This window comes from Nerophis lumbriciformis, linkage group LG01 (genome assembly GCF_033978685.3).
Source record: "Nerophis lumbriciformis linkage group LG01, RoL_Nlum_v2.1, whole genome shotgun sequence".
Classification (NCBI taxonomy): Eukaryota; Metazoa; Chordata; class Actinopteri; order Syngnathiformes; family Syngnathidae; genus Nerophis; species Nerophis lumbriciformis.
Genome location: NC_084548.2, coordinates 54,698,128 through 54,719,903, shown reverse-complemented (window position 1 = coordinate 54,719,903; position 21,776 = coordinate 54,698,128). Strand labels below are relative to the sequence as shown.

Sequence of the window (21,776 nt, the reverse complement as noted above, 5' to 3'; positions counted from 1 at the left end):
CTAAAAGGACAAGCGGTAGAAAATGGATGGATGTTGATTGACAGTCTAAAAGTAACTTTCACTCTGTATTTTTGCAGTTATATGCATTTTTATGTATAAAAATTGTTTTAATTATTATTATATTAAAAATTTAAATATTATAATTATTATTATTTAGTTTTTAATGTGAGTTTGATACATTTTGTATTATTTGCACAGCTATGTTATTTATTTTACGTAGAAATAATATTTTTCTATTTCATTTATGTTATGTAATTAGGAGGGTTAAACTCGATATTTGATATATATCTCCATATATTTTTGGGTGAAAGTATGTATATAAAGATATTCATTTTTGAGCGATATTCAGGGAAATTGAAGTGAATGACAACTGTACAGTCAGTGACACTTTTACTAACTCAGCTAGTCAAGATGGGTACTAACAGCTCAGAAAATAAACTGTTAAGTAAAAATATATCGACATTTACTTTTTCGTCCATATTGCCCAGCCCTATTCTGTGTATACACAGATTGCGCTACCTATTTTGCTCATTTAAGAGTCGCAATCCTCAATAAACAAGCTTAGTTGATAAGCCTAAGTCGATCAGTGTTTTAGTACACACATACCCTTAGTAGATCAGGCCCAACAAGTGTCTATCCACTTTACTTTGAACGTTCACTTTTCTGCTTGAAGAAATGTATTATTTGGGTGTCCATGTATTCATTTTAGGGGTGCATGAGCTAAAAAAACACTTCATACCTCAATACGAGCAAATGCATACAGTATATTTACCGGTGTATCTATTTGGTATTGTGCTTAGCACCCTGCTCCCACACCAGCGGCTTTGGACATGAGCTTGCAGACGCCATCAGATGTGAAGGTGAAAGAAGAGGAGCCTGTGGAAGTTGACTCGTCACCACCAGGCAGCCCAGACTCCATCTCTACAACACCTGACAGCAAAAACGAGCCTTTGATCAAGGTTAAGGTAGGAACACGCGGCACCTCCTGTATTTTATGTTTCCTGCTAAATACCACTACACTGCTATTGTCATAGGACACCCCTCCTAGGAGCTCGGCACCAACACCAACAATAGTGCGTCCCGGTTCTCTTCCACTGCACTTGGGCTTTGACGCCGTTCAGCCGACCATGCCATCGCCCACCTCCGTTATTACACAGGCACCACCTTCTAATCGTACTTTAGGGTGAGTTATTTATCCTCTTTCCCTGTGCACCTCTTTCACCTTGCTGTCTTCCCTTGTTGCCCTTACCGAAGCATTAAGAACCTCATACATATTATCCTGAAACACTATATCATTGTGTTCAAGCATTCCTTGAAATTCAGTGTCGTCCATTTTCTACCGCTTATCCTGTTCAGGGTCACAAGTGAGCTGGAGCCTATCCCAGCCGGCTTGGGTTAAGAGGTGGGGTACACCCTGGACTGCTACACATAGGGCACATATAGAAAAACACAAATTACTTTGATTGATGTCAGGGTTCACGTTAGGGCTGGGCTTGTCTCTGTGCGATATACGTAGAAAATGACTATATCGTGATATTCGAGTATACGTTCTCACGCAGTTGCTTTTAGCTGCGGGGCATTAAACTGCATGTGTTTCTCACTCTTTCCTGTCTCTCCTTCTCACAGAGACTTTAAAACAAGCGCACCTTCTTACATACGTCACATACTGTGACGTATGCGGAGCGAGAGGTAGCGACATGGTAACATTAGCTGTGATGCTAACAGCTAACGGTGTGGTTTGAGTGGTAATACGAGAGAAAGAAGACGCAAATCTGGTAACAAATGGAGGAATAATTAATTCCCAAGAAAAACAGCACGGGATCCATCGTCTGACATGGTTTGGCTTCAAGCGGAAATATGTCTTTACATCATGTCAACATCTCCGTTCGGTGCCACACCAACTAAATGCCGAAGCAACTATTTCCACATCAACACCGTAGGACATAAACTATTTGATATGCAGCTCATTTTTATGTGACACTTGTTGAAATATCTTGTGTGTCATCATGCACAAAAGTGCACTTATAGCTTGTTTTAAAATGTCTCTGACAATTTTGCACTTTCTGTTTTGGAATTGACATGAATGTTTGTGCCACTGCTTAATAACGGTTTAATAAATACACTTTTGCTAAATTGACTTAGTTGTGATTTCCCTCTCTGCATGAAAGTTTAAAATGAGCATATATTAATGCAGTATGAATAAGAATGTCTTAATGTAGACACATAGAATCATCATACTGCTGTGATTATATGTATCAAGTGATCGTTCAAGGCTAAGGCAAAATATCGAGATATATATCGTGTATCGCGATAAGGCCTAAAAATATCGAGATATTAAAAAAAGGCCATATCGCCCAGCCCTAGTTCACGTGGTAAAATAGTACATGTGGTTTAAAAGGGAAGCTTTGCTATTTGTCAGCTTGACTGAATGTTTCATTTCTACACTGTAGTTCACCAACAAGCCACTACCCCATGATGATGCTCCACTCAGGCCAGGCAATGACTGTCCTACCTGGGCCTGTTCAGATACCTTCTGTCATCAATGTAAGCCAAGAGCTAACATTACAAATCATATTCTAATGGATAATGATTCTATTTACAATATGTGGTTCTGTTCTCCAGCTGGCCCGACCCATGTGCATGATACCAAACATTCCTGGGATCCCTGGTCCTCCACTGGGAAGCAGCAGCAGCGGTTCAAACTCCCCTTCTGGCTACAGCATCCACTCTGAGGCAAAGATGGTTAGTGCTTGATTAGCACGCTATTTTTAATTCTATCAATGTTGTCTTTTTGTCTCCATCTTTACCTTGCAGTCATCTTATGACTTGTTGTTATTCCACTGACTGAGGTTTACTATTATTGGGTTATGAGACTTCAGATTACAAACTAGAATTGTGTAATTCTAACAAGCATGAATGCCTAAAACTTTACAAAAATAAAAGTTTTTAAAGTTTGGTATTAAATAATGACTGGAGTCTTTCATAACATAACATGTTTGGTGCGGGCCTTATTGAAATTCCAGTAACTGATTATTAACTGACTATTTCTAAATCCTCCTGAATCATTAGGTATTGATGTGAAGAAACTGATTTGGCCAGCTTGTTAATGCAGGCTTGATTTCTAAAAAAATCTCTTCCTTTTTCTCCACACTGATTTATTCACTTGATTCACTGTTACGCTGCTCTGTTTGAACTCTGTATTAATTTTGCTCACTCAGTTGTCATCTTTGATTTATTTTTATATAGCGACTGAAGGCCGCGCTGTCCCAGCAGAGCCCGTCAGGACATAGTTTGGGTATGATGTCCATGGGAGGCAGTCCGATGGTTCCACAGAGGGCAGAACAGAGCCAACTGCTTGTCCAGCAACCAGACGCTCCATCACCTGCGCAACCTCAGGTACGTTGTGCTGTCTGTTCGTCAGCCACCCAGGGGACTTTTAATGCAAAACATAGACCAACTGAAATGACTATGATCCATTTAAATAACCAAACTATGACTCAAGTTTCCCTTTTCTGTCGCCGCTATCCCGTCTATTTCTCTCTCACCCCTGGTCCCCTCTAGGTATCTCCAGCACAACCCACAGGTGGGCGTCGGCGACGAACGGGAGACGATGACCCAGATGAACGAAGGCAGCGCTTCCTGGAGAGAAATCGGGCCGCGGCGTCTCGTTGCAGACAGAAACGCAAACTGTGGGTCAACTCCTTAGAGAAGAAGGCAGAGGAGCTCAACTCTATGAACGTCTCGCTGTCGGTACGTAAGCGGTCTTGGAGTGGGCGGACTAGTTGAAAACTCACCCTGAGGGGTGGCGCTGTCTGCATCATCATCATACATCATACATCAGCTGACAAGACCCCTGTCAAGTTAGAGAAGTTTGAGAAGTATCTTTCAAACAGTACTCTCCAGCGAATTAGTTACAATTACTTAACAAGTCGAGGGACGTTATAAAATAATCTATATGACCGGATCTGTCTCCAAATTTTTTGTTGCGTTTAGTTGAGGAGTTACAGTTTTTACACTTTATGCACACTGTTTGAATTATGATGGCTAGATAGATAGATAGATAATACTTTATTGATTCCTTCAGGTGAGTTCCCTCAGGAACTGTAAACCAGACTGTAAACCATCGTACAAAATTATTTTAATTGAATAAGCCGTAGATAATGTTGGTCTTTTTTACCCTTGAGGAGCAGACTGGTTTGGTAACGCTTTCCTGATATGTTGTGATTGTTCAGAATGAGGTATCGCTGTTGAGGAACGAGGTGGCTCATTTGAAGCAGTTGCTGCTGGCTCACAAGGACTGTCCTGTCACCACCCTACAGAAGAAAACGGCCTACTTGGGTGAGACTTCTTTACTGCGTCTTCATCTACAGTATTTATTTCTTAAGCATAACTGAAATTATCCAACCAGTTTCCACAACGTTGAGGGGTGCAGAATGCAGAGGAGGAATTTTTAAGTTTATTTTATGGTCCAAAGACTTCAGTTTACGGAGTACTCTTGTAATTATGATCATCTTTTTTTCCACTCAGTTATTCAGTCCCTCCAAGATATCACAGGCTTTTTTAGTGATTGGTGCCGCCTAAAAGGACTGAATTTGCAGCAGCTTTTTCAGAAAGTTGCGGCAAAAGTTGCAATAATTTTTTTCCAATAACATTGAATCAACTTGGGATTTTATGAATGTTTTATCAATGTTTTAAGTGTTCCTTGTAACTTAAAAAAAACACCAGGATTTTAACAAAAATTTGAAAACCAATACTGTATTGTTGTTTTACTCGTCTTATATCACACAGACTTAAAAGTAGACCCTACATTGCAGTAAAAGCACATACCCCGGTCTCATTGTCACATTACTGTATTGTTTAATTTGTTATAATTAGATCGTAATAATTAATCATAAATATAGAAACACCACATAAGGCTTCCTTATTGTCTGCTGTCTGCTTTGTTGTCCACAAGTTGCAGACATCCTCCATGTTTATTTTACACTTGAAGTGGTTGTGCATTTTAAACATTCATTTATGTTCCAGATTATTTACCCTTGCATGTCAAGAGCCTTTGTGAACTCTAGCAGGAGTCTTCAACATTTTAACGCAAAGTACCCCCAAACTGATGGAGAAATAAAGCTGGGACCCCCTATTTGTATCTTGTATAAAATTGTGTTTAAAGTTCACGGTTTATGCAAGTCATTAAAAAGAATTAAAAGTCATTAAATGGATTTTGCAAAGAGTAAGGCCCTAAATGGCACTAAAAAGCATTGAATACATTTGCATCAAGCAAGAAAAAAATTAATCAAATTGTAGGTAGTTGATAAGTCAATTATGTGAACGATAAATGAAACTGACCTTTATACCTGGGCCGTCATCGATAAATTGCTACATGTGTTTACTTTCTCGTTTTGTGCTTTCAAGCTGAATACAAGAGGTCTCACTATGTGCAACGCTCTCAGTACAGTAGAATTACAAGAACAGAGTCAGCCTCCTGTCGGTCACCTACTATCTTTGTTTTGGTAGGCACAGGCGGGACCTACTTGCAATTCTCTTCCACACGTTTTCCTGTGTGTAGTAGTGGTTGTAGTAAACCAGGGGTGCCCACGCTTTTTAGCCGGCGAGCTACATATCAAATGAGCAAGTCAAGGTGATATACTTCATCTACAGAAAAGATCTACAAACGTGTTGAAATGCATAAAGATTCCCTTCTTTCTCAAAGACAAGAATATGAGTTGGTGTACTACTTTATTAGGATAACTTGCATTGATTGGAATCAGATAGGATTCCTAGTATTGCTGATGAGTTTCACAACTTCCGAATTTACATTGTGGAGGGAAAAAAAGTCCTCTCTTTCCAATTCGTCCAGCTTCCATACTCGTTTTTATACCTTTTACAAGAACTACATTGGATGTTAACCCCTTAGCTTACTAGTTTATGTGTGCCAGTTTCCGCAGTCCTTATTTTTTTAATGCAGGCAGGATGGAGCAGCACTTTTATTGCGAAGACAGGAACGGTGCGGTTGATTTTAACACTTTTGACGATAGGTGTTTGGAGGGAGAGTCTGTGTTGAAATAAAAACTGTTTCGTGCGTTCTTGACAGCGTTATCTCACTAGACCTTCGCTTGCCATGTTTGTCAATAAAGTGATGAATGTTACGTCATTTTGAAGATTGATGATAGGTAATAGATGTTAGGTCTATTTTTTAATGCCTGGCAATACACCGACTTCCCCTCCGCGATGGAATGGTAGCTCGCAATCGACCTAATGAGCATCCAATGGCATCTGAAGCAACACTCCCTTTAATGTTGGAGCTGGAACTAATCATTTTGAACGGTCACTTTTAGTGTACACATTGCTTTGAAATCATATGAGAAGACGTTCATGTACTGTAGATTGGTTTTGCGAACCCTGGAAATTATGTTGTAACAAGCTGACCAATCACAGCTCTTTTTTTTATAACTATTTACATAATTTTGGTACCAGTGCCAAAATGTATTTCGATACTTTGCAAAATAATGCGGACCACAAACAAATGTCATTATTGGCTTTATTTGAACAGAAAATCGTACTCAAAGAACACATTTAGAAGATTAAAAAAGAAATTAAAAGTCATTAAACATACTGGGCTTTTCTTATTGCACTCATAAAGAACAATTTACAATTGTATATATTACATATGGTCTGCCATAATTGCCACTCTTGATCTGTGCTTAAGACAAATAAAATAATTAGTAAATACTAAAAACAATACTGCTAAAAGTACACAGTTCAGACATGTAGCAGGTAAAACACACAGTGTTAAAGATAAAATACAAATTGTAGGAATTTGTTACACAATTCAGTCATTTCACTTGCATTAGTTTACGCTACGTGGCCGGTTTTGACTGCGCTAATAATTGGCAACAAGCCAACCAGCTGTGTGCACTTTTACATAACTGTATGTGCCCAGCAGGGAAGCAAGTTGACTATGTGAACTTTAAACTCAGTGTGTAGGTGGCGCTTTCGTATTTTAAGCGTCACCTTTATCAGTAGTTTTGAGGCAAAATACCTCCATATTGCGCTTCACAAACCCTTTTTATTAACCAGTAGAAATGCGTTTTTTTGCCATTCTTCCTCTGCATGTTGTTTATGCTTGTATGTGCAGCTGTGTGTGCGTGCTAACACTCTCAGCATCATGCTCCTCGGCTCTGTACGTCACCGCGGCACGGCAGCACGCGGATAAAAAAAGTAACAATACTTTTCAAAGACAGTATATTTTTAATTCATTAGTACTGTGGTACTTTATTAGTACCAGTATATGGTACAACCCTAGTCTCCATACATGTTTTCTAAATATGTACATAGAAAAGATTTTTCTCTATAGTTTTCAAACAGTAATTAAGATATTGAAACAAAACTACCATAGTAAATTATAAACAAAAAACATGTGCAAGGGATAACAAAAGAAAATAGAGCAAAGGAACTAATAAAAGCATCAAATAAAGTTTTTTTTTAATTTTGCCGTCGATGAAAATTGTCTTTACATTGTCTTTTAGGATGTGATAAGTTTTCATGACCTTTTTGTTTTTCTTTGTCCTCACTAGTGAACGATGACGCGAAGCCAGATTTTTTGGGATGTGCACGTCAAGGTCAGGGGAGGGTACGTTGGGGGAGGAGCAAGACGCCTTGTGAAACGCAAGCTATGTGACGCAAGAGTATATTTCAGCCTTTAGCTAACACACGCAGAATGCGGACATCGTCTCGTTTGTCGCCACTCACAAGTGAGAAGCACTGCTAGCTAAGTAACAACAGTTAGGAGGAAAAAAGATGATTACAATGTCCCAGTGTGGGATTATTATTTCAACTTCAAACTGAATGAGCATCATACACGAGCCCATCAACACGGACGAATGAACGGCCAAGTATGCCATTGATTGATTGATTGAGACTTTTTTTAGTAGGTTGCACAGTGAAGTACATATTCCGTACAATTGACCACTAAATGGTAACACCTGAATAAGTTTTTCAACTTGTTTAAGTCGGGGTCCACTTAAATTGATTCATGATACATATGTATACTATCATATATACTATCATCATAATACAGTCATCACACAAGATAATCATCAGGGTGTATACATTGAATTATTTACATTATTTACAATTCAGGGTGTGGAGGGGCGGGGGTTAGGTTTGGTTGTTATCATCAGTCATCAACTATTGAGAACAGAGAAATGGACATTGAAACAGTGTAGGTCTGACTTGGTAGGATATGTACAGCAAGTAGTGGACATAGAGAGAGAGAGAGATCAGAAGGCATAAGAAAAATATCTGCATTTGATTGTTTACATTTGGTTATTAACAACAATCCGGGGAGGGTGTTAGTTTAGGGTTGAAGTTGCCTGGAGGTGTACTTTTATTGCGGTTTTGAAGCAGGATAGAGATGCTCTTTCTTTTATACCTGTTGGGAGCGCATTCCACATTGATGTGGCATAGAAAGAGAATGAGTTAAGACCTTTGTTAGATCTGAATCTGGGTTTAACGTGGTTAGTGGAGCTCCCCTTGGTGTTGTGGTTATGGCGGTCATTTACGTTAAGGAAGTAGTTTGACATGTACTTCGGTATCAGGGAGGTGTAGCAGATTTTATAGACTAGGCTCAGTGCAAGTTGTTTTACTCTGTCCTCCACCCTGAGCCAGCCCACTTTGGAGAAGTGGGTAGGAGTGAGGTGGGATCTGGGGTGGAGGTCTAGAAGTAATCTGACTAACTGGCATCGGGTACAAAAAAGACAATAGCATCCAAACCTAGTTGTCCCAACTGGGGAAACTTGGACTTCAAGATGTTCAATATTGAAGTGCAATGTTTGCTAACAGAGATGGAGCCATTTAATTTGTTTTGTTTACTTAATAGGGATAATTAAGTTTTTGATCTTGATTATAGTAGTGCCTTGATCATGTTGTTTATCTGCAATAATTTGTGGGACAATTTATCGTCCACCAAAATTACTTTTCAGCCCAGGTGACCATGTAATCCACCTGTTATAAGTCCCTGTTTCCGGTCAGCCCGGGACTCGAACCTGGGTCCTTCGAGTGAGTGCAACGTGCTAGCTCCGAGTGAATAACCTGAGCTGTCAATTCTGTATCCAGCACTGCTTTTAAAGTTGGCAGGGAGTGAGGTCTACCAACAAACACATGGCCCAGCCACACTGGCTGGAAAAACATTGTTATTCACAAATTATTTTCATTATATAAACATTTAATACATTTATTTGGAAGTATAGGCGGAACCTTTCAATTGGCTATTGTCTACAGCTGTTGCACACAGTCAGAACAGCGTACGCTTAGAATGTTACATCCTGTGAACGTGCTCTCGCTATGGCAACAGTGCAAAAAGGAATACATGTCGGGGAAATGCAAAAGTGGCTGGCTAAGTTTTCCAAACCTGATTAAAACATGTCGATTGTAAACCCAGAGAGGCCTTCTGCAGCGTGGGCAAAATAACTAATCACAAGTTGACAATAATCGACAAATTGATCGATTATCAAATTAATCTTTAGTTGCAGCCCTAGTACAAATACATTTTCAGATTAAACAGTCTCGTGAGCCAATTCAAATTCACTAGTAGACAGTAACAGGTAATGTAAACTTTTCAACCATTCAAGATTGTCATTGTCAAATTCTCACAATTTTGTCTATACAGACAGTTGGAAGGGCATTAGCATTAAATTAGTTTTAAGTGGTATTAAAAAAAGGAATAAAAATCATTATATTAGATTTGCTGATACCTGAAGAAACCCTGAAATTAAACTGGTCCTAAAGGTAACTTGTTATTGTGTAATACTAAAATATTCAAATCTGGTATAGCACCGCCAATAGCTAGTTGGCAACTAGCATGCTATTCGCTAGCTGACAACTGCTAGCAATTAGCACACTAGCAACTGACAGTTAATTGCTAGCTGACAACTGCTAGCAATTAGTACACTAGCAACTGACACATTAATTGCCAGCTGACAATTGACACGCTAATGGCTAGTTGGCATTTAGAGTGCTAGTCAAAAGCTATCTTATATGTTAACATAAATACTATACAATAATATTAATGTTTTTATTACAAAAAGTGCAAGGTGCAGTGAGTAGGGTGTCCATGCCACTGCAATTTTATAACTACACTGTTGAATAAGTGTTAATGTATATTTAAAGACATTGTAATTTGTGGAAAAATTGTGAATGCAATACGAACAATTATTTAAAATAAAGTCTAAACAACAATCATGACCCCCCTGCAGTGCATCTGCGGACCGCCTGGGGTTCACGGACCCCCTGTTAAAGACCTCTGGTTTAGAGTGATACATAGTGCTCATTTTCTTTGTAAGTGGAAGACGACGAGAGCTTATCTGGTTTTAATTGCCTTACCCTGAATAGATAAAGGTTAAATAAATGTATACATGCATGCCAAGTATGGAGTGTATACTACATTACCCAGAAGGCTTAGCGTTTTAGACAGGAAACTGGGTCTGAGATGCACAAGAGGAAGACAATTGTGCCGTTTGAGGAGTAAAGAGTTGATACATTACACTTTGGTGTCCCTGCTTCGCCTACACAAGAAACACAAGTTTTGATTAGACTTGATTTGCAGGTTCAGAATCAGAATCAGAATCAGAATCAGCTTTATTGTCATTACGCAAGGTAACGAGATTGAGGCCATTCCATACAGTGCGATGTGTGCATGCTAGAAAAACAATGTGCAAATATATAAAAATATAAAAAATGTAGAAGTGCAATGAATATGGTGTGAAATGAATATATACATGAAAAAAACAAAAACAAAAACAGGGTGGTTGGTGGAATGGGTTATTGCACCGAAGAGAAGGCAGTTATGAGGGACAATGGGGCAGTCCGTTCAGGATGGTTATGGCCCTGGGGAAGAAGCTGTTCTTTAGCCTGTTTGTTTTGGTTTTAATGCACCTGTAGCGCTTCCCAGAGGGCAGCAGGTGGAACAGGTCAGAGCCAGGGTGGGTGCTGTCCTTGATGATGGCACTGGCTCTGTTGAGGCAGCGGGAGGTGTAGATGTCCGTCAGAGTACCGTTTGAGTACCGCTCAAAGACTAATTTGATTGGCATAAATGTGCGGGGAAGTTGCGTGCATTGGACAAAATTGCGAGGCTGTGCATAATCTGCGGGAATTGGTAGAATTTGTGCGATCGAATTCCTGGAGGGACTGTTTTTTTTAGTGATGGTTTTCTTGGTAGCCACTTTATCTGTTGCTTTAAGTACATTTGTGCATCTTCTCCTTCTAGTAGCTGTCGAAGAGAGCATGAAAGATACCTCAGAGACGACAGGATCCCCTGCGCCGGTGATCCAGCACAGCTCGTTGGCACCAAGCCCCTCCGCGGGCTACAACGGCTTAAGCTCCAGAGCGGCGGCTGAAGCCATGGCCATGTCCGTGCTGGCCGGACTGGGTCAGCAGCAGAGGGTGGAGAGCGGAGCCTCCCACATTATCATGGCTGCACATTCGCACTCAGCTGCCAGATGATAGACAATGCGAGCACACAGACTTGCTGCACACGTCACCCAGGGGGTCAAAAAGAAAAGAAAGCAGCGTCTTCCCATCCCTTCACCCCCTCTCCCTACCTATAGGAGCCATCACGTTTTGGCCTGGAGCTCAGTAGCAGCCTTCTGGAAATGGACTGAGACTTTTGAGAGAGCTTCCTGTTCATGTTGCCATAGACTACAGGGGCTGGACTCCAACCCTTCCCCCTTTTTCTTGGTGGTTTTACCCCATTTCCTTATCCTTACTTGTGTCTCCACACCCCCTGTCAATAAGACTCTATACCGGACCGCCACACTGCCCTAACGATTGTCTTCTTCTACAAAATCTGATATCAAACACTTCTTCAAGCGTTGTCACCCAGAAATAGTGCCTCAACATGCACTCACCATTTTATAAGCATACTTGGCTCCAAATGTGCAGTAATGCAGATTTAGAAAGTGCTGATCCCAACTTGCGCGCTTCTTTGAGACTGCCCGATTGATGTACTTCTGACTGTTAGCGTGTCATCTTCTTAATCTGGTAGATTTCATGTCCTCGTGCAGCTATGGTTTTCCTTCAAAATGGCAACACTTAATTAGTACAAAAAACCAAAATACCATCTTGAAAAAAGTTTTTCCTGACGGTTAAGGGTGTTTTTGACTTTACTATTGACATTACTTGTGCCTCTTTCTTCTCAGGACAGTCGCACATTTGTTGCTGCTTGGAAATATGATAAATGCTACATCTTTACCAAACCAATACGAAGCCATATCGACAAGATGAATATGAAACCACATCTTTCCAAATATACAAAGATTGCTCACTGTTTGTCGTGGGGAGGAAAGTAAATGTTTGTGGTGAACAATCTACAACACTATCACTGCTTGAAATTGCACTTGCCAGCAGTGTCTTGCCTTAAAACCACGTCGGTGCCTCCTATTTCCCCGCATAAACATCGATATCCTAAGAAAACAACAACATTGCATTGCTGAGACAATGAAGTAAGGACAAAGAATGAGGTTTATTTGAAAACGCTGGTCTGTCATCTGGTGGAGAAACAGGGCGACAACATTTTAGGACTTTTTTTCTACAATACGAATGTCTTGTGTATATTTTTTAATCTCTTTTGGCCGGTGTTTTCAAAATAATATCTGTCCAGTAATTTAAGAGCATGTATTTATGCACTAAAACATTGCGATAATTTGGTTGTATTTGTTCACTGTTATGCCTTTCACGTTGTTCTGACAGTCTGTTTCAAAGACCTGGGATTATTTTGAATGTCCTCATGTTCCTTTTGTCTGTACTGTAAACGGGGGAATACGTTCAACTCTTTTTCACCTTTGACTGAACCGCTTAGCCTATAGTCCCTTTCATGGACCTGCTTTTAGCCTTTACTCCTTTGCTGATGCCAAATGAGCTTGTATTAATGTTCTCATCTTCATTACCTGTTGTCTGTGCTGTTTTCAGCACCTGACATCTTGCTACACAACACTTTCTAATCAAATTCTTGTTATAGCCTACGAGTTTAATTTGGTCTTTTGGTCTAACTTATTACCAATAACGTTTATCTTTACAGTCTCCAGCATACTAATTTGACCTGTCGTTGTAGTGAAAGGAGCAATTTGTTGAAGACTGCAACAATGTTACGGTTGCGCATGTACTTTTTTTTTACACTCCCATTGTGGACTGATGATGTTAGAAAATGTATTTGTACTGTAAATATCTGTATCATATGAATATATTTACTTTTTCATGCATGTCCAAGTGGAATACTATGAACACATACAAGTGCTGCAGTTTTAATAAAATGAACTGTCTGTATGCACGATACACTTGTTCTTAGTCGTTCATCTCTAACATTGTCAACAAAGTTCTTAAATGCATATATTGTAGTAGAATTTGAATAAAGTAAGACAGATGTTTGTGAATGTTGAAGTACAGCTATAGATAACGGAGAAATACAGCTTTGTGTCGGTTGGACGAGAGGAACGGGACATAAAAAAATGTTTACTATGTAAAACAGTTTAGAGCAGGGGTATGGAACCTATGGCTCTAGAGCCAGATGTGGCTCCTTTGATGACTGCATCTGGCTCTCAGATAAATCTTAGTTGACATTACTTAACAGGATATGTACTGAATAATTCCGCTGGTAATCAGTGTTAAAAATAACGTTCAAAATATAAAACATTCTCATGCATTTTAATCCATTCATCCGTTTTATACCGCACCTGTTCAAGAAGTCGCATTAATGGTAAGAAGTATTTGATTTATTATTGGTTAGCTTCAGAATAACAATGTTATTAAAAAGAATGAGAGACTTATTATACTCTAAAAATGTTGGTCTTACTTAAAAATGCATGCATTTAGTTGTATTCAGTGTTAAACAATATTATATGGCTCTTACGGAAATACATTTTAAAATATTTGGCTTTCATGGCTCTCTCAGCCAAAAAGGTTCCCGACCCCTGGTTTAGAGCTATACAATATTTTTAATTCCATTTATACACTTTCATGAACACTGAAAATAAAATAGAGCATTGTAAACTGCCTATGTCAACAATAATAAACAACCTACACTATATTTGGCCAACCATCCAAAAGATGAGAATCAGGTGTCCTAATCACTTGGCACCGAGGTGTATAAAATCAAGCACTTAGACATGGGAGACTGTTTCTACAAACATTTGTGAAAGGACGGGCCGCTCTCAGTGATTTCCAGCGTGGAACTGTCATAGGATGCCACTATGCAACAAATCCAATTGTGAAATTTCCTCACGCTTAAATATTCCAAAGTCAACTGTCGGCTTTATAATAAGAAAATGGAAGAGTTTGGGAACAACAGCAACTCAGCCACAAAGTGGTAGGCTACGTAAACTGACAGAGAGGGGTCAGCGGATGCTGAAGCGCATAGTGCAAAGACTTTCTGCACAGTCAGTTGCTGCAGAGCTCCAAACTTCATATGACCTTCCAATTGGCCCACGTACAGTACGCAGAGAGCTTCTTGGAATGGGTTTCCATGGCCGAACAGCTGCATCTAAGCCATACATCACCAAGTCCATGTCATGACTTGGACTATGGCTTGGTTTGTTCTCCCGAGGTGCAAGTGAATTGGACTGGTCATGGTAAATACATGATTTATTTAACACTATAACTACAAAGAAAGGATCAAACAAAAGGCGCGCACAGGGGCGAAGGTACAAAACTAGACTATAAACACAAAACTTGCACATTGGCAGAAACTATGAACAATTGAACAAAACACTAACTGTGGCATGAATCGAAACAAAACTTACTTGACATGGCATGAAGTGCGCAGAGGTACATAGAGTGTGACAGGGGTAAGAATGCGGGGATGTCGTCAGGACGAACAACAGAAAATGAAAAGCTTAAATAACAGACATGATTAACGAAAACAGGTGCGTGACTCAAAACGTGAAACAGGTGCGTGACGTGACAGGTGAAAACTAATGGTTGCTATGGTGACAAACAAGAGTGCACAATGAGTCCAAACGTGGAACAGGTGAAACTAATGGGTAATCATGCAAACAAGACAAGGGAGTGAAAAGCCAGAAACTAAACAAAACATGACTTAAAACAAAACATGATTACACAGACATGACAGTCCAATGCAAAGCGTCGGATACAGTGGTGGAAAGCAGTGGTCCACAACCACCGGGCCGCGGCCCCATACCGGTCGGTCGATCAATTAGTACCGAGCCGCACAAGAAATTAAAAAAAAAAACATTATTTTATTTATTTTTTATTTTTTATTAAATCAACATAAAAAACACAAGATACACTTACAATTAGTGCACCAACCCAAAAAACCTCCCTCCCCTATTTATACTCTAATTCACACTCATTCACACAAAAGGGTTGTTTCTTTCTGTTATTAATATTTCTGGTTCCTACATTATATATCAATATAGATCAATACAGTCTGCAAGGGATACAGTCCGTAAGCACACATTATTGGATTTTCTTATGACAATATCACGCTTTTCCATCTAGCAATCTGATGGACCAGTCTGGGTTTGAAGGTTGCCAGGAGAACGTTACATTTCGGACTGCATTGTGCCGAGTGTGAAATTTGGTGGAGGAGGAATTATGGTGTGGGGTTGTTTTTCAAGAGTTGGGCTTGGCCCCTTAGTTCCAGTGAAATGAACTTTGAATGCTCCAGGATACCAAAACATTTTGGACAGTTCCATACTCCCAACCTGGTAGGAACAGTTTGGAGCGGGCCCCTTCCTCTTCCAACATGACTGGCCAAATACTTTTGGCAATATGGTGTATTTCATTTATTGTTGAGTTCTGATAGGTTGTCTACATTCAGCATTTATGAATTAAGTTTCTGTCAGATTTTTACTCCAGTATTTGCTTCTTACTCATATCTCCCTGTTTTAACCCTTTTCATTTGAAGTTATTCACACTTTTTCATTAAACTTTTTTTTCATCTTTAATAAAATACATATATTCTTCTGTCGTTTTCCTTTATCAATGCAAGAGTATTTTCTACCCATATGATAGCTTGTATTTTACTTCTAACTTTTAACACTGTTTTTCGTCTTCCTTTTTATTAAACTAATAGTTCTGCTCAAGCCAGTCTTGACTAAATTACAGTTCGGGGGTCACTTGCTCCCCTTGGTTGATTTTTTTTTTTTTACATAGCAGGAATAAAGTCAAATAAATAAAATAAAACAAAAACCTGCAAAAATTGAGGAAAATACAGTAAAAAGGCACAATGTGAAGAGAACAAGTTGAAATGTTAATACTAATAATAATAAATTGGGCTGCCAGCTGCATTAACTCATGACTATTCACACAAAAATATCAATATAAAATCATGTATGAACGCAGATTATTCACAAAATGTATTTTTAGTCTGCATGCTCCTTTAAAATAAATACTATAATTATATTAAAATTGTTACCAAGTTTTGACCAAATAAATGACTTACATTTCAGGCAACAAAATGACATTGTGTTCAAATATTGGGGTATTTTGTTTAGGTTAATTTGAAGTAAGAAATAACACATTTAGCATATCAGTATGATGAATTTAATTATGGAATGGATTAAGCAAGTAAGTCAAACAAAGTAATTGTATGATCCAGTTTAAGAAACTGTTTAAAGTATTACAAAGTACGAAGAAGAAGAATCATGATAAACATTTTGAATTTATCGAAAATGAGCTTACTCATTAAGTGAATCACGACCTCGTGGTTAAGAGTGTCCGCCCTGAGTCTGGGAGGTCGTGAGTTCAAACCCCGGCCGAGTCATACCAAAGACTACAAAAAATGGGACCCATTGACACTCAGCATCAAGGGTTGGAATTGGGAGTTAAATCACCAAATGATTCCCAAGCGCGGCCACCGCTGCTGCTCACTGCTCCTCTCACCTCCCAGGGTGTGAACAAGGGGATGAGTCAAATGCAGAGGACACATTTCACCACACCTAAGTGTGTGTCTGACAATCATTGGTACTTTAACTTTACTTTACTTTAGATTTTTTATTTTTTTTATTTGTATTATTTATGGAGCGAATGGTGTACAAATTGAGAACAGTGTTAGTAATTGCCATGAAATGGAAACGGGGTACGAATAAATATTCTCCGGAACTTGTGATGCATCATGTTGTAACTCTATGCGGGTTCCAAATAAACTCAAACCATAAACCACAAGTATTCACTGTGATTAGTCGCAATGTATCCAAATTCAAAAGTGCGGTTAATCTGATTTGAGCACTAATAACACAAAGCTTTGGTCTTTAAATATTCATATATTTTTTTAAAGCCTTTTTACGTGCAGAAAAATATAATACAGAAAGAAAATAAATTATTCTAAAGTATATTAAAATATTGAAATGTATTACACACACACACACACACACACACACACACACACACACACACACACACACACGTTTTTTATTTGTTACATTCTTGAGACCTCCGAAAAATGCCTACCTCTATATACATACTGTGCAAATAGAAAAAAGCTTATTGTGAAAAATGAGTTGGAATTTCACAAGAAAAAGGTCACAATTTCACAATAAAAACTTAGAATTTTGGCAGTGTTACAATAAAAGTCGTAATTTTACTCAACGCAAGTCAAAATTTCACAAGAAAAACTGAATATTTGTGCAACATTATGATAAAAGTTGGAATTGTACTCAATAACAGTCGCAATTTTATAAGAAAAGCTTAAACTTTTGGCAATTTTATCAAAAGAGTCGTAAAAATGTACTCGAAAAAAGTCACAATTTTGTAAGAAAACTTTAAAATGTTGGCTGTCATGTCTGTGTAATCATGTTTTGTTTTAGTCATGTTTTGTTTAGTTTAGTTATTGGACTCTTTAGTTTCTGGTTGTTCACTCCCTTGTTTTGTTTCCATAGCAACCCATTAGTTTTCACCTGTCAAGTCACGCACCTGTTTCACGTTTTGAGTCACGCACCTGTTTTCGTTAATCATGTCTGCGTTATTTAAGCTTTTCTTTTTCTGTTGGTCAGCCTGGCGACATCGCATTTATGCTCTGCACACTCTTTATCCTCTCAAGCCATGTTCACAGTCCCATGCCACAGTAAGTGTTTTGTTTCGTGTTCTTAGTTAATTACCTTTGTGCTATAGTCTTTTTGGTTTCATAGTTTGTTCTCCGCCATTGTGCGCACCTTTAGTTTGTTCTTTTTGTTATTGTACAAATAAAATATGTACTCACATTCCCGTCTCGCCCGAGCCAACTTTTTGTTGCCTTCTGGAAAAGCAAACACCAAGGACCAAGTCATGACAGTTGGCAATGTTATAATAACAATCGACGTTGATAAGCAAATTGCCCTCACATTCAGGCCTCTACGGTGAACAGCACATCCAAGACTTTTACAAAAACAAAAAGGTACGCAAGGATGACTTCAAGTTTGTCAAAGTTTAAAACTGATGATGTGTTAAAGAAACTCAGCTCGGCGTGGCTCAGCCAAACAAAGCCACAGGACATGATAATACTCCCACCAGATTTCTCAGAGACGCAGCTGTCACGATTGCCCCAATGGTTGCTCATATCACCAACTTGTCTATCAATCAGTGTCATGTCCCACAAGAATTCAAGCTCGCGAGAATATCACCTCTGTATAAAAAAGGAAACAAATTAGACCCCGGCAACTACCGCCTTGTTTCCATCCTTTGCGCCATTTCAAAGGTTATAGAGACGTTAATATATGAGCAAATAGATCATTATCGAGCAAATTGCGAGCTCCTATGCGAATTTCAATCAGGTTCCATAAAATCACATTCCACCGATACATATACTGTACCTAACTGACTACAAACCATATGAGTTGGGAAATTGTGTTAGATGTAAATATAAACGGAGTACAATGATTTGACAATCATGTTCAACCCATATTCAGTTAAATATGCTACAAAGACAACATATTTGATGTTCAAACTAATAAACATTTTTTTTTTTTGCAAATAATCATTAACTTTAGAATTTGATGCCAGCAACACGTGACAAAGAAGTTGGGAAAGGTGGCAATAAATACTGATAAAGTTGAGGAATGCTCATCAAACACTTATTTGGAACATCCCACAGGTGAACAGGCAAATTGGGAACAGGTGGGTGCCATGATTGGGTATAAAAGTAGATTCCATGAAATGCTCAGTCATTCACAAACAAGGATGGGGCGAGGGTCACCACTTTGTCAACAAATGCGTGAGCAAATTATTGAACAGTTTAAGAAAAACCTTTCTCAACCAGCTATTGCAAGGAATTTAGGGATTTCACCATCTACGGTCCGTAATATCATCAAATGGTTCAGAGAATCTGGAGAAATCACTGCACGTAAGCAGCTAAGCCCGTGACCTTCGATCCCTCAGGCTGTACTGCATCAACAAGCGACATCAGTGTGTAAAGGATATCACCACATGGGCTCAGGAACACTTCAGAAACCCACTGTCAGTAACTACAGTTGGTCGCTACATTTGTAAGTGCAAGTTAAAACTTTCCTATGCAAGGCGAAAACCGTTTATCAACAACACCCAGAAACGCCGTCGGCTTAGCTGGGCCTGAGCTCATCTAAGATGGACTGATACAAAGTGGAAAAGTGTTCTGCGGTCTGACGAGTCCACATTTCAAATTGTTTTTGGAAACTGTGGACGTTGTGTCCTCCGGACCAAAGAGGAAAAGAACCATCCGGATTGTTGTAGGCACAAAGTTGAAAAGCCAGCATCTGTGATGAAATGGGGGTGTATTAGTGCCCAAGACATGGGTAACTTACACATCTGTGAAGGCGCCATTAATACTGAAAGGTACATACAGGTTGTGGAGCAACATATGTTGCCATCCAAGCAACTTTACCATGGACGCCCCTGCTTATTTCAGCAAGACAATGCCAACCCACGTGTTACATCAACATAAAAGAGTGCGGGTACTAGACTGGCCTGCCTGTAGTCCAGACCTGTCTCCCATTGAAAATGTGTAGTGCATTATGAAGCCTAAAATACCACAACGGAGATCCCCGGACTGTTGAACAACTTAAGCTGTACATCAAGCAAGAATGGGAAAGAATTCCACCTGAGAAGCTTAAAAGATGTGTCTCCTCAGTTCCCAAACGTTTACTGACTGTTGTTAAAAGGAAATGCCATGTAACACAGTGGTGAACATGCCCTTTCCCAACTACTTTGGCACGTGTTGCAGCCATGAAATTCTAAGTTAATTATTATTTGCAAAAAAATAAAGTTTATGAGTTTGAACATCAAATATCTTGTCTTTGTTGTGCATTCAACTGAATATGGGTTGAAAAGGATTTGCAAACCATTGTATTCCGTTTATATTTACATCTAACACAATTTCCCAACTCATATGGAAACGGGGTTTGTACATCAGGTGAGAGATAGACATGGGCAAGTACTGTGGAATGGTTATGCTGGACCTTCAAAAGGCATTCGACACAGTTAACCACTCAATACTGTTAAACAAGCTGAGGGCAATCGGTTTTGACAGTGCAGCCACAAACTGGATGAAATCTTACCTTGAGGACAGAGAACAGGTGGTCGAGGTGAACGGATCACTGTCCTCTCCCCTCAAGGTGAGCTGAGGTGTCCCACAGGGGAGCATTCTGGAACCATTGTTATCAGCATGTAACACCAATTTGTTCCTGACCCGCGGACGATTCTGCGATCCTGGCCTCGGACAGGGACGAATTGAAGGTTGAAAGTGCACTCAGCACCGAACTAAGTAATCTCTGTCTCTGGCTTTCCGATAAACTGTCACTACACCTGGGTAAAACAGAGTCCATCCTATTTGGGTCCAAGCACAACCTAGGTAAATCCCCGGGCTTTACGATTAAAGCAGTTGATACCATAATCACCAGCAAAAACAAGGTAATTTACATATAGGTTGTATATTGGACAACACTCTCTCGGGTGGGCAGGATTTCTGCGTTTATTAACAAGGATGCACTAAGTTAAGATCCTAGCCGGAGCCCTCATACAGTGTCATTTGGACTACGCCTGCACCTCATGGTTCACCAGTATCCCCAAGCCACTAAAACAAAACTGCAAACTTCCCAAAACAAGCTGGTCGCTATGTAATATATATATATATATATATATATATATATATATATATATATAAAAAACATTAATTCATACCCGAAATTAACCAACAAGTTAGGCCTGTCAAAGCAAAGCTTTTGTGGGTGCACAAGGGTCATTTTTAATCAAAGCTGGAAACTGGTATGGCAGCCTGCCCATTTAGTTGAGTGGCTAATAGGGATGTCCGATAATGCCTTTTTGCCGATATGCCGATATTGTCCAACTCTTTAATTACCGATACCGATATCAACCGATACCGATATCAACCGATATATGCAGTCGTGGAATTAAAACATTATTATGCCTAATTTGGAAAACCAGGTATGGTGAAGATAAGGTACTTTTAAAAAAAATTAATAGAATAAAATAAGATAAATAAATTAAAAACATTTTCTTGAATAAAAAAGAAAGTAAAACAATATAAAAGCAGTTACATAGAAACTAGTAATGAATGAAAATGAGTAAAATTAACTGTTAAAGGTTAGTACTATTAGTGGACCAGCAGCACGCACAATCATGTGTGCTTATGGACTGTATCCCTTGCAGACTGTATTGATATATATTGATATATAATGTAGAAACCAGAATATTAATAACAGAAAGAGACAACCCTTTTGTGTGAATGAGTGTAAATGAGTGTAAATGGGGGAGGGAGGTTTGTTGGGTTGGTGCACTAATTGTAAGTGTATCTTGTGTTTTGT

General features: G+C 39.1%; 1 protein-coding gene across 2 annotated transcripts in view; it reads left to right on the top strand.

Annotated features, from left to right (window-relative positions):
• Nucleotides 1-13,303, top strand: part of atf7a (activating transcription factor 7a) — a 50,796-nt gene extending 37,493 nt beyond the window's left edge. Inside the window, exons 5-12 of one of the 2 annotated variants that reach the window (XM_061987025.2) lie at nucleotides 801-965; nucleotides 1,035-1,183; nucleotides 2,451-2,544; nucleotides 2,623-2,742; nucleotides 3,247-3,396; nucleotides 3,562-3,750; nucleotides 4,233-4,338; nucleotides 11,261-13,303. In XM_061987025.2, coding sequence (XP_061843009.1) covers nucleotides 801-965; nucleotides 1,035-1,183; nucleotides 2,451-2,544; nucleotides 2,623-2,742; nucleotides 3,247-3,396; nucleotides 3,562-3,750; nucleotides 4,233-4,338; nucleotides 11,261-11,493 — 1,206 coding nt within the window. In that variant the 3' untranslated portion in view covers nucleotides 11,494-13,303. Of the gene's footprint in view, nucleotides 1-800; nucleotides 966-1,034; nucleotides 1,184-2,450; nucleotides 2,545-2,622; nucleotides 2,743-3,246; nucleotides 3,397-3,561; nucleotides 3,751-4,232; nucleotides 4,339-11,257 lie in introns of both variants that reach the window. The other variant, XM_061987017.2, reaches the window with a different exon arrangement.
• The last annotated feature ends 8,473 nt before the right edge of the window (nucleotides 13,304-21,776 follow it).